The sequence below is a fragment of the Drosophila albomicans genome, chromosome 2L (assembly GCF_009650485.2).
Source record: "Drosophila albomicans strain 15112-1751.03 chromosome 2L, ASM965048v2, whole genome shotgun sequence".
NCBI classification, from domain to species: Eukaryota; Metazoa; Arthropoda; class Insecta; order Diptera; family Drosophilidae; genus Drosophila; species Drosophila albomicans.
This window is the reverse complement of record NC_047628.2, coordinates 10,529,405-10,542,777: the sequence shown is the minus strand read 5'-3', so window position 1 is coordinate 10,542,777 and position 13,373 is coordinate 10,529,405. Positions and strand designations below refer to the sequence as shown.

The 13,373-nt window shown below is 40.4% G+C and overlaps 2 protein-coding genes across 2 annotated transcripts in view; one reads left to right on the top strand and one right to left on the bottom strand.

The window, feature by feature from the left end:
* Window positions 1–13,373, bottom strand: part of LOC117564511 (uncharacterized) — an 81,245-nt gene that overhangs the window by 12,085 nt on the left and 55,787 nt on the right. The window lies entirely within an intron of this gene.
* Window positions 386–2,359, top strand: LOC117563775 (endothelin-converting enzyme-like 1). The gene has a single exon (XM_052002305.1). It carries the CDS (start codon window positions 386–388, stop codon window positions 2,357–2,359), a length of 1,974 nt encoding a protein of 657 aa, XP_051858265.1.

Here is a 13,373-nt window from a genome sequence, read left to right as displayed (position 1 = left end):
TGTATGAGCGAGTGTATTCGAATGTGTACACATGGGTCGAATGAATTAAAAACGAATACATAAAAATTGAAAACGCGTGAAACGAGTTTTTAGTTGATTTTTAGCAAGCGGCAAACGCGCACGAAACAGAAACATTCTCAAAAATCGAGACGGAAATTGTGAAATTCAAAACAGAAGAACAAAAACCCAATTCAAAGAAAAATATTCTCAAACATTTTTCTGACATGTGTGCGCCTAAACAAAACCAACAACAACAATTGCAACTTCTGCCCCGAACTGTAGACAACTGTATACAAAACTAACAAGAGCAGAATAAAACAAAAAATATATAACAACCTACAAGAGCGCAATAAAAAGAAAATCAATTATTGTTGTGCCTGATAAAATGATACGAATTTGGGGAATTTGTTTGCTGCTGGCAAGTGTCCAGGCGCTGCCCACCAAACACCTGAATCACAATGCCACAGTGGAACAGGAGCAGGAGCAGGAGGAGCTGGAGGAGGAGACGTCACATTGGAACGGGGATATCAATTTGCAGCACATTCAACGAATTGAGAGCTATATGCAACCGGAGCAGGATGCCTGCCACGATTTTCATGCCTATGCCTGTGGCAATTGGAAGTCAGTGCATGGCAATGTGTCGGCGATGTCGTTAAGCGGCTCCCACATCGATCAACGCTATGTACAGCTGTTCGAGCGACTTTTGCGGGAGCCACAAGCGCCGGAGCATCGACTGCCCATGTTTCCGAAACTCTTGCGTTACTATCAGAGCTGCTTGGCCTTGGATAAGCCGCGATTGCGTCACTATCTGGATCATTTGCCGCCACGAAGCACCGATCATTGGATGGAACTGTTGGCGATCTTGGGACGATATGGACATCATGAGCACTACATCAGGATTACGGTGGCCCACCACAATGCCAGCCGGCACATAATCTTCATGCAAGCCCATGTGCATGAGCTCAAAATGACTCTAACCCCAAATATCTATTTCGCCTTGCGGCGTCACTTAGATGGCGACTTGCCATCGTTGGCGGATTTGCGACAGCAATTCAAGCAGTTGGACGCGACACTTCATCGACTCTCTCAATCGGAGAGTATCAACAGTGACGAGGAGAACTTTAAGACATACACGCTGGACCAACTGCAGCGGGAGCTGCCTGGCCTTAACTGGACACACGCCTTGCAGCTGAAATTCAATGCCACCTATGACGGCCAGCATCAAGTGCAGGTGGATGAGTTGCCCCAACTGCGGCAACTGATCAACTTCCTCAACCAGGCTGATGCTCGCCTCTTGCGTTTATACAGCCTGTCACGATTTCTGCAGTATTTGCTCCAGTTACCGCACAATCCACTGAACAATCTGGTGAACAACAAAGCGCCATCGAGTGTCGAGTGTGTGCAGCACATGCGAAAGACGCTCTATCTGGGCATGAACTATGCCTACGAGCACATCTACTATGCGAAGCAACGGGCCACGGATGAACGCATCATCTTTCGCGTCTTCGAGGAGCTGAAAGCACAGTTCTCCAAGCAACTGCAACAGAACGAGTTCAGCTTGGATGCCAATCTGTTGTCGGCCCTGCAGCAGAAAGTGTCCGGCATGGCCATCAATATCGGCAACATGCCGCACAATGCCAGCGAACAGTTCTTTCGAGACCGCGAGCAGCTGTGGCAAGCAACTGGTGACTTCTACTTGAATCACTTCAAGAGTCTGCTGGAGTACAATGCGCATCAGGCGGAGATGGAGCGCACCACAAATACAACGCTGAAGCAGCTGTTTTACAGCTTCAGCTATCATGGACCCAGTATGCAAGATAATATCGATGCCACACCGTATTTCTATTGCGTGAGCAACATCATCATTATGCCCTATGCCTATGTGCAGTTGCCCTTCTACCATGCGCAATTTTGGCCAGCATTGCTCTATGGCGATTTGGGCAACACGCTTGGCCATGAGATGCTGCACACCTTGGACAGCTTCTTTGTGGACTTTGATGCTCAGGGCGTGCAGCGTGACTATGGCGATCAGTTGCGACGCTACAGACAGTATGTGGCTGGCATCGAGTGTCTCAACAGCACTGCGAATATCACGCTGAATGAACGCACCGCAGACTTTAGTGGCACTCGACTGGCGTTGCACACGTATCTTCAGACACCGATGCAGCGACGCCAGCATGGACGACTTTACTTTTTGCAATTTGCGCAATTCTTTTGCGGTCAGGAGGCGGACGAAAGCCATGATGAGGGCAGCGTACGCTTGAACTACACGCTCTCGCAGATGCCCGAGTTCGCTGAGGTCTTCAACTGTACGCAGGGTACACCCATGAATCCAGTCGAGCGTTGCCAATTTTGGTAGCAAGGTTGATTCTAATAATAATCCTAGTACTACTACTACATAGATAGGAGGTGTATAGCTTTAACTAGTTCTAGACTAGACAACAAGTATTGTAAATAAAAGTATGCTTAAGTAACAACTGTCTCGCCTTATCTCTCACTCCCTCTCTCTCTCTCTTTCTGTGTGTTTCTGGTCTGCTTTCGGGTTACGTGGTTCGCATCAGTATGCGGCACGCGCTTAGGCTCACAGAAATCTTTGACAGCCAAACAGTGGGCTTGGCTTGGCTTGGCAGTAAAGGTAACTTGCAACCAGCCAGTCAGCGCGACAAGTTAATTTTCAATTACGTGCACAACGTGCGAAGCGGCGCAAAAGTTGAAAGCCAACATCCAACATCCAGGAGCCAGCAACCAACAGCATACGCTGTCTGTCTGCCCACAACAGAGCGCATTGAAAAAAAAAAACAAATAAGAAAGCTGCGGTTGAATGTGTCCGACTGAGAGATACCCGTTACAGAATATCAAAAGAGGCTACGCAATGTGAAAGCGTTATTATCATTCACATATAGCAAATATTACTAAAATATACGAAAAGTTATATGTGGAATAAAGATATTCTATTATATTGTATTAAAATACATTAAATTGATATATAAAAATACCAAATTATACCGAAAGTTGCATTTGGTATAACGATATACATTTACATTACAAATTTGCCATAGATAGAAAATATATCAGTTTGTCAACTAAAGCTATAGCTTAATTAAGTCCCAGTATATAAAATTATTTTTGAAATATTTTCGAAGTCTTTTCGTTGTACGCAAAAAATTTTAGAGACTGCAGTTATACAAAGTTATAATACCTTTCTAGCCTATGGGTAGCGGGTATAAAAAGAAGAAAAAAAGAAAAGAACATGCTCTTGACACGACTCAAGTGTGCTCGACCAACAAGATACCCTGGGCTCATCAGCAGTCGACCTGATTTCAAAGCAAGCTGCTGATTCATTGCGCTACATGGACTTGCAGATGTGCTGCAAGAGCAAAAAATAAATACATTTTACATTTGTCTTTTGCAGTAAAATTGTATTTTCCATACAATCGTATTTCTAACTAATTCAATTGAACACCACTTATTTTTTAGTTTAAATATTTTTGTCGCTGACTTCAGAGTGAGTGAAAGACATATTATATATAAATATTTGATGATATAGCTGGCACACATTTCGACTGTCAATTTGTATGGACATGAAATTGTGGAGAGCAAACTGGCAGAGCATTTGGCAAAACTACCAATGGGGAAATATGAAATGCCGAGGCAAGCATAAAGAATTTTCTTGCTGGCAACGTCATGCATTGAAATCAGGCAGAGATGGCGCACACACAGAGACACCGAGAATATTGCTCAAACAGGCACACATCAATACAAACACACACACATACATGCACACACACGCAGACATGTATGCGCTCAGCGTGCGTATCTTGTTTGCCGGCACGCTTTTTATTTATTTGCTAATTAACGCGCTTCCTGTGTGCAGCCGACATCGAAGTCACAGCAGCCGAAGTCTCGCAGTCGGAGATGCCGAATACCGAATACCGAATATTGCGAATGCTGAGCGCTGATATTTTCACTTGGCAACTTGTTGAAGGTCGCTATCTGGCATATTACTCATACGCCGCGTGGTGCCACCACAGCACAGTCACAGTCACCTGGCAACCGCATTTGGCGTCCCACATTAATAGACCATTAGCAAGGCAACAACAGTAACAAAAGTAACAACAGCAGCAGCAGCTCAAGCAGAAGCTCAACACGTGACCCACATTACAAACACAACATACAAAGACCCAAATCTAAGCATAGTGAATCAAATCCTAAAGACAACAAGCCCCAAATTTTAATTAAGCAATGCATGACAAAAAATTACACAGGCTACATAGATGCCCTCTGCAGGAATGACTTTGAAAATACATTCAAAATTTATTCGATCAAGTCAATTGCGAATGGCAAACAAAGAGTATGGGGAAATCAACATGAAATCTCAATTATGCCAATTTGAATTAAAATGATGAAATCGTGTAAGCACATTACATGCATTACCTGCAAAGAAAAGTGCTTGGAATGACGCAAGAATGTTGGCATCATAATTGAAAAGTGTAAAGTTCTGAGCATTTTACTATGCAACTAATTTGGTTGTTAACTGCGCGTCTTTAGTTTAATTAAGTCAGAGGGGAAGTGTACTATAATGGAGGCACTTCGATGGTCTCATTAAGTTAATCAATTCGCATGAATTGCAAACCACATTGTGTAATCCATATACCCATCATTAAAAGCTTATGCGCATTTATGCGACTGTCTAAGGGGACTCGGACTTGGATTCGAATTGTCTGGCTGGCTCTACATATAACATATGTATGTATATAGTATTAAACTAAATGCTAAGTCGGCAGTTTTGTCGTCGGTATCGAATTCTCAGTATGTTGCTGGGCTTGCGGTTTGGATTGCTCGCGACTCGCGCGACCACACAAATTGATATTCCATGTGCGATTTTGTGTTCGCTCTACATACATACATACAATACTATATATACATCCATACGTATGTATATGTGTGTTAGCAATGTCTGTTTGTGGCTTATCAGTGTGAGCAATTTCATTCATTCATGTAAGTCAAATTAGTTGTCGCTGCCGCTCTGAATCGTTTAATAATTAAGTTTAATTTTAAACTGCTTAGCGGCGCATTTCACGTGTCCGAGTGACGCAATTTCAGCGACGAATTGCGTGTAGACAGAACTGAACCGCAGCTCAACCAATGGGCGCCAAGCACGCCAAACACTCGCTATTTTACTAGTCAACCAGCTCAATCCGGATCCGGCTTTTTTTCAACTCTGCCATTTGTCACGTGTGTGTGTATGTGTGTTGCCGACCGGACCCGGAGATCCCCCGTCAATGGGCGTCACCTTCTCTGAGGCACGTGTTGCCCGGTTGGCCCATTTATTGATTGTTGCACGTTAAATTCTGTCATTGTTGCAGTAATTTCAGTTGTTCATAATCTTGTTATTTACAAGTTGTGTTCTATGCTGTCTAAAGTATTCACTGGATTATTTGCAGTCTTTATTTCAGATTATCTTTGCATTGTGTTGCGCTTAATTCCCTTTTTTTCTTGGTAAACACAAGTATGCGGTGCGATAACATAATCCCATAATCTACCCACCACATGAGAAGTCAGCGATCTCCACATCTCGCTCTCTCTCTTTCGCTCAAGCGACCGCAATGTTTTGAAATTAAAATGCGCAAAAAGCCCGACAGCAACAACAGCAAAATATTCAGGGAAACACAACAACAGCAACAGCAACAGAGAAGCTGCGGCTAAATTCGCACGTTCAAGTGTCACTGACAGCAGCGACAACGTCTGTTGTCAGACTGTTTGACAGTGTGTCCACTTTGCTTCAGCACACAGAGCACCAAACAACATTCCACTCCACTCTGCTAGTCCAGCTGGATCTCCTTCCCTGGCTCCATCTCCAGTTACCCAGCAGCACAACAACAATAGCTGCTAGCGTGTTTATTAAACGGCATTTTGGCAATTCCCAAAAAATCAACAGCAGCAACAACAAATTCTGTGGTTTGCCACAGTGTTTGTAAATGTTTTTGGTGTTTGCTGCGATTGAAATTGTAGTTGTTGTTATTGCTGTTGGTTTTATTGTTGCCTATTTGTTTACCAACTGTCCTCCTGTTTGTCTGTTATTGTTAGCAGCTTCATTGTTATGCCTTTAAAAGAATACACACACACACACACACATACATGGTCGAAACACGTGCACAATTTCACATGAACCCGCTCGATAAATTTGACTTTATATATCATATTCGCATATTAAAGGCAACGATTAAATTAGCAGTGGAAGTATCGTTCGATTTTAAGTGGCAGAATTCATTTGAATTTTGGTTTAAATATAACTTTCGGCAACAAAACAAAATTTCACAAATAAATCAAAGCGTCTGATTGTCTTTTAACTTGTGCAGCGTTAAACCCCAAGAGTCTTAGCTTCTTATCAATACGAAAGTCACGGGCTCATAAAATAATGACAACGAAATGTGCTGTGCAACAGGTCATGCATTAGGCGCATTAAATCAACACAATTCGCAAGACCATTAAGAGCAATAATAAATGCTTATTCAAATAAACAAAAAGCAACATCAATTTGAGCCGTTGAACAAATATTGAAGCACGAGTAATCGAAATTGAGTTTTTCATTGGAGGTGAGGGAAATATAAAATGCAATATTGATACGCTAGACTATCAGATATGCAATATATTGGTTTATAAACTTTCAACTAAACTACCTTAATAATGTAGTCGAGGAGGACACCAGCTGTGACTGTTAGAGAGAGCAATTAAATAACGGCGCAAGAGAACGGAACTCGCAGGATGATGTTGACGACATAAACAGCAATGTGTTTTCTGGTTTCATATGCAACGGTCAGTTGATTAATAATGTTGCCATGTGACTGTTTATGTGTTTGTGTGTGTGTATGTTGACATTATTGCAGCCTATGAACAAACAGTGAAACACACACGCAATGCGTAACGAGGCCCAAAACGTGCTTGAGAGCAATACTTTCGATGCGTTGCTCTCGTGTTGCCATCTTTAATTGCAATTTGCAAACTGCGCCCAAAAGTTGACACCAGTTTTTTTCTTCATTTGGTTGTTGGCTTCGTCGTTCCCTCGCTCGCTCGTCTTGCTTGCATATTTACAGTGCCTGCCAAAAAATATATATCGCTATACAATTTTAATTAGTTTTGACAATGTGCCATCGTCTGCTGCTAAATGAAAAGCTGACAGCGGAACGCCAAGTCACGCAAACGAGTTGAGATAACCATGTTCACGATTATAATGATGATGATGATGAAGATGATGATGTGTTGATGACGTCATATGCGAGTCGACGTCAGTTGACTTTAAAGCGGAGCACAAAGGCTACCAAAACGTACTACGTACTGAAGAATAAATATGTGCACGGATAAAACATATATCTCCGATGGCCGCTCATGTTGGCAAATATATGAAAAGCGACGTCGCGATGTCAGCGTCGGCGTTGATTATTGTCAAACAGTGAGCGAGCGAAGAAAAGCAGCTGGAAAACAGTTCAGACGACTTCGTCATTGTCGTTGGCCTCGTAGTTGTAGTTGTAGCTGTACTTGTTGTCCCTCTTTGCTTTACAACAACCATGATCTCTGAGTGGAAGTCAACATAAAGTAAACCAAACAGCAAGCCAGTAAAAATGTTACCTTCGAATGAACTAGACCTGAGCTCTACCCTACGAAAATTGGGATTAATAATGATAATTCTACCCTTAAGCTCAAATCGTTTTGAAACGATCGAACAAATTGAATTCTATGTCGCATTCATCAATCTTAAAATTATGAAATAGGCTGAAACAAACTTAATTTACTGCTAACTTTTTTTTAAAATGAATGATCCAATAAAAGATTCACATAGAATAATTAAATATACATACATATAACTTAGAAAAGTCGTTTCTACTCAAACACAAACGTAAAAAATGCCATTTATATTAGTTAAAAGTTATGTTGTGTTATTTTTGATACCTGTTTAGATTTGAAATCAATTTATAATGAATAAAGTGTTTATTAACTACCGTGAAGAACATAAATGTATGCAATCATTAACGACCGGACATTCGAAAATATTATATATAGTATATATGCTCCAAGTAACATTCTAATTTTTGAAAACATCCTCATAAATAAAAGCAGTGAAAGAAAATGTTTAATGAATCTGCAAGCTAGAGCACAATAATCGGGACGAATAGAATAATCACATTCGACATTTTAAAGGTATTTAAAGTCACCACCTTAAACCCTCTTCTAAAAAAGCGACGTAGTTTTTTATTACTGATTTTTTACAGACTACAAAATGAAAAACTTTTAAAATTGTAAACGGTTGTTAACTGTCGGTCAGTTTGATTCACATATGACCAGTGACTAAGGTTGCTTTTTAGGGTATACAAGCATCAAGAGTCAAGCAGACAAAAGGACGAAAAAGATGGTCTGGACATTTCCACTGGCTGCAGCTCGTAAAGTCAAACGACGTGAAGAAGCAGCTCAACAAACACATACACCCATAACCGTATCCGTGGAAACATACGCACACACTCTCAATCTCGTAGACATCCACACCTACACACACACACACACATGCAGAGAATGCACACAAACACATGTGATTTAATGTGACTGTCAGTTAAACAGGCATTCGCCAGCCAAAGCCAGAACTGCTGCGACTCTTTCTAGAAAATGTTATCGCCAAAGCTCTCACTGTGGCTTTTATTTGTCAAACAAAGTATTTTTATTGGCTTTTTTAGCAGCTGCACATGGGGTATCAGAGCATGGCGCGTGTTTGTTGTCTGCTAAATACTCGACACTTGGTATGTGATTGAAATAATGCCAAGCGATAATCCGTGTCTTATTAAACGGCTCTAGAAAGCGCGTCAGCAGCAAGCACGGATTTGGGTCTGGCAGGTGCTACCCCACCATCCCCCCCTCATTCCATCCATCTACCATATGTTGCCACATACACTTCCATGCCACATGCATGTGCACACATACGAGAGAGTCTGTAACGCTTAGTGTGAGGAGAATGGTTGCAAGTTGACCCAAAACTAAATGAGAATCAGTTGCTGTGACATTTTGACAGCCATTTGAATCCCTTTGCCTGCTTTCCGATTCTTTTTCTTATTCTTGTATATTAATTGTACAGTATATGCAAGAAGTATACATATATATCATAAGAGCTTCACGAATTCCAAATATTATTTCTTTACAACACCCGTTTAACAGTCGCCTTAAATACCTTTCAGATAATTTTCAAAGTATTTCACATTTCATAACATTTTTTATCTATACATATTATATTTTTAATGCATTTTCATTTGACACAATTCAATAAGCATCGCCCACCTCTACGAATTCATTCAGCTGACACAATCGTGTTCGCAATATATTCGACTCTTGTGACTTATCTTGCATATTGACAAGCAGCGTTTATAGAGATGTCTTACCTACCTGTGCTTGCATTGTCATCGGAAGAAGCTTGATTAAAACTGTGCTCTGCATGCAACTTCTACCCTTGTCAATATGCTTCGACTTGCTATAAGCCAGAGTCAGCTCGGAGATATTGATAAGGGTCAGCGGATAAGCCTATTAAACTATCAAGCTCAGCTATCAGCGCGCACAGTTGACCTTTGAATAAGCGAAATTGTTAATAAGCCAGCTATCAGCTAACAGGCAAATCCCATCACAAGCATCCAACACGCAAATACCTTGGTCGCAGCAATTGATAATCTACCGCAAGCAAACGCAATTTTTGCTGACAGCCAAAGGGAGCCAAGCAAACAGCAGACAACAAAAAGAGAAAGCAAAATAAGCTGAGTGGAGCATCATTAACGAGAGAAGCTGTTGCTGTTGCTATTGCTGTTGCTATTGCTGTTGCTGTTGCTGCTGCTTCGATGTCTCGTATAAAATGCATAATGAGAATTTGCGCACTCAAAAGCGAATTGTTGTTTGGCCAACGTCAAGTTGTTAGCTGAAACTTGCCGTATGTCCGTGAAATTAGTGAAAACTGAGTGAGAGGGAGAGAGGAGGAAATTGCGTGGCCGTGTTTGATATTAAAATGCGTCAATATAAAAGGCACATTCGATTAAATCGCGTGCTGTGCAATCGCAGGAGCAAGAATTTTGAAATCCAATCAGCTCTATCCGCGCCAAAAACACACAGAAACAGCAACAGCAACAGCAAAAGCAACAACAACAAAGTGCTTGTGGGGGCGTAACGGCTGAAAATTAGGTAAATTACCGCATGTGTCGGTTGTCGGTTCTCGGTTACCGGCTGCGGGCGGCAGTCTACACCATTTTTAGCCTGATTCCCACACACACTCAGTGTGTGCCAAAAACAATGCCGGCTAAACCGCGACAGGCCACAAAATTTAGACGGCGCCGACAACCCAAGGCACAAACACACACAGCAAGCGGGAGAGAGAGGAAAGAGAGCGACTGGGAGAGAGAGAAGAGTCTGAGTAATGTGGCCCATTTTGGCCCCAATGCAAACATCGCGGGGGCGTGGCATTAAAATTTCGATTATCTAACGCCAAAAATGGCTGCACAATTTAATGACTGATTTGTGTATTGTTTGCCAAGCTGTCAGTTCACAAAAGGGAAAGCCTTAAATTTGCCCACATTTCGTGTTCATTTTGCAGCAAATAAACCTCAACAGCCACAGCAACAACAACAGCAAAAACAGCACGAACAGTGAACAACGAAAAAGAAATGTCGGCGACAAGTTTACTTTTCATTTCGGGGTTCCCATGTTTATATACAAGTACATAGTATATACTTTACGCTGGCGGCTATAAACTTAATTTGCTGATTACAAAGTAACCTCATCGTCATAATTTATATGCCAAGGTGATAAGGGCCAAAATGGATCGTCGGCTTGACCAGGTTAGCAGACACTTTACAAACACCCTTTGAGGAGATCGTTTTTAAAACCTATGTAATTAGGGATAATTTTAGTAAAATGCATTCAAAAAGCTAAAGAAATAATTTGAAAATATCTTTATAGTTGTAAAATTATTTTATTTAAGAACGAATACAATTTCTTATTGCAATGAGATGAGCCATAGTGACTAAGGAATTCTTATTCTAATTTAATTGCTTTATTTCAACCGTCCACTAATTTTACTATCTTTCAATTGCTTGAAAATTCTTTATTTTTAATGAATGGAATGAAATTTTTGAAATTTGATTTATTTGTTATATTCTTTATCATAAAATACTATTGACTGAACTTTGTAAATTTACTGTCAATTAAAGAAAAATCTTTAATTTATTTATAATTTATTTGCTTTTAACTATATTTTTCACTTTCGAATTTGTTCGTCAGATACAAAATTTTAAATTTTCAGCTCAACTTTTCACATTGTATAAATAATTAAGTTGCTCGCTCGAATAGAAATGCTCCAAATACCCTTTTCAATTTTTGTCAAGTTACAGGGCATAGTAATAAAAAAAAGGAAAGCCAAACAGGAGCAACTGCTGTCCTAGCGGCTTCGCTTCATTGTCTTTTAACTGGAGGGCAAGTGGAGGACGGTCAAAAGGACAACAGAGACATCTAATTACCCTCAAAATGGGTCGCATCGCCGTTCTATGTTTATAGTAGTTATTGTGAAGTCATGAGAGCATTTCCCGGACACACATGAATCACACAAAATAAAAACGAGAAACATATGGCACACATGACTGGACACTATGCATTTTAAACTACCAAATTAGCGAGGCTGCCAAAATGTGATATACGTATATATATTTGTGATGTAGATTTGTTTGTCTGAATGTAATTTAACGTATATCCGTAGTACGAACTGCTAAACTCATCGTATATATGCTGTCCTTTAACACCGAGCCCCATTACAGTTTTTCAATTAAAAGAACCAAAGTAATTTTGAAAAAGCGCACGCGCCATTTGTATTCGAATACTCTACGAAAGAGTCCTTGGGTTGATTAGCAGAGTAAACAAATTTATTGTCAGCAAACAAAAGTTAACTTGTAAATTTACATGAATGAATCGATTAACTTTTTAAGACATTCGAAAGGGGAACTTCGAACGAAGTGCGTAAGTGAAATCAATATTCGTTGTTGTTATTGAAGTTTGTGTTCTTGGTTTTCCCGTTTATTTATTTACGCTAGATCCCAGGCGACTGTTGGCTTCACCTGAACCTGGCCATAACCCCAGCTGGCACAGCTTTTTTATTTTAGATAAAAACGTAGCACTGCCCGCCAACAACAACGACAACGACAACTACAACAAGAACAACAACAAGAACTTCGCCACCAACGTGGAGAACAACAAAAACAATACCAACAAAGAGGACAACAACAACTGCCAACTAAACTGCTAAAAAATTCAAGCACAAATATTTGTTTCTTGCTTTGTTTGTTTGCTTGTTTGTAAAACTAATGAAATTTTTGCAATATTAGCCAACCAGCCGGCTGCTGACCCCAAAAGACAACAAAAAACCAAAGCTTGACCCCGAAATAACAACAAAACAGCTGGAGCAATAAAAAATTAAAAGAAAATACAAGAAAAGGCGGCGAAAAAATTAACGCCATAACCGACAACAACAGCAAGCAAAAGCGTATTCGACCTGAAGATACCTTGTAATGGCGAATAAATGAGAAAAGAGAGATGTTGAATATGCTTATATTCTATAAATTGGAATAACTAGTTTATTTATTATGTGTGAGGATAGACTTCAAAGTGCCACCCAGAATCGGTACAACAGACAATTTTATGACACCCCTTTTGGGATGCACCGCACAGGGCATATAGAAATATAGAATATATATATATCACGCATACTTATGTACATCTCTTATGTACATATGTCTGAGCTTCAAAAGCAACTGGCATAACGTACCACAAAACGAAAAAAAAAAAAGAAAAGCGAAAGAAGTAAAAGACAAAGCCAGCGGGCGCAGTTCGAGCGCCAGTCAGAGATTATTATGTCAAGTCACGTTTATGAGCGTAATTTCGACAAGGCGCCCAGCGACAGAGCAACTGAGACTGAACGCTTTCGTCGTATATACAAATATATATATATATATATAAGTATGGAAGCGAGGCCCCAAGCCCCAAGTCCGGATACTGCTTGTTAGAGCGACATTGCAGCAGTTAAGTCGCAGCCCGCGGCTAGTCAATAAACCGTTAAAAAACAACTTGAACACCAGTCAAGAAATCTATATTTGGACTGGCTAAGCTTTTAAAACCCCAATACAACAACAAAACTGTGAAAATCTACTCGTTTGTAACCCACAATTTCAGATTAACGACATGGCATCTCAACACCTTTGTAAACGTGTTTTTAGTTTGCTTAGTTTAAAAATAAGAACTTTACAAAGGTAATATATATATACATACATTCATTTGCATAAAAGGCGGAAGCGATAATTATTAACTAA

What these genes read in the sequence shown, in the direction of transcription:
- LOC117563775 (XM_052002305.1), top strand. Translation starts at nt 386, where the DNA reads ATGATACGAATTTGGGGAATTTGTTTGCTGCTGGCAAGTGTCCAGGCG.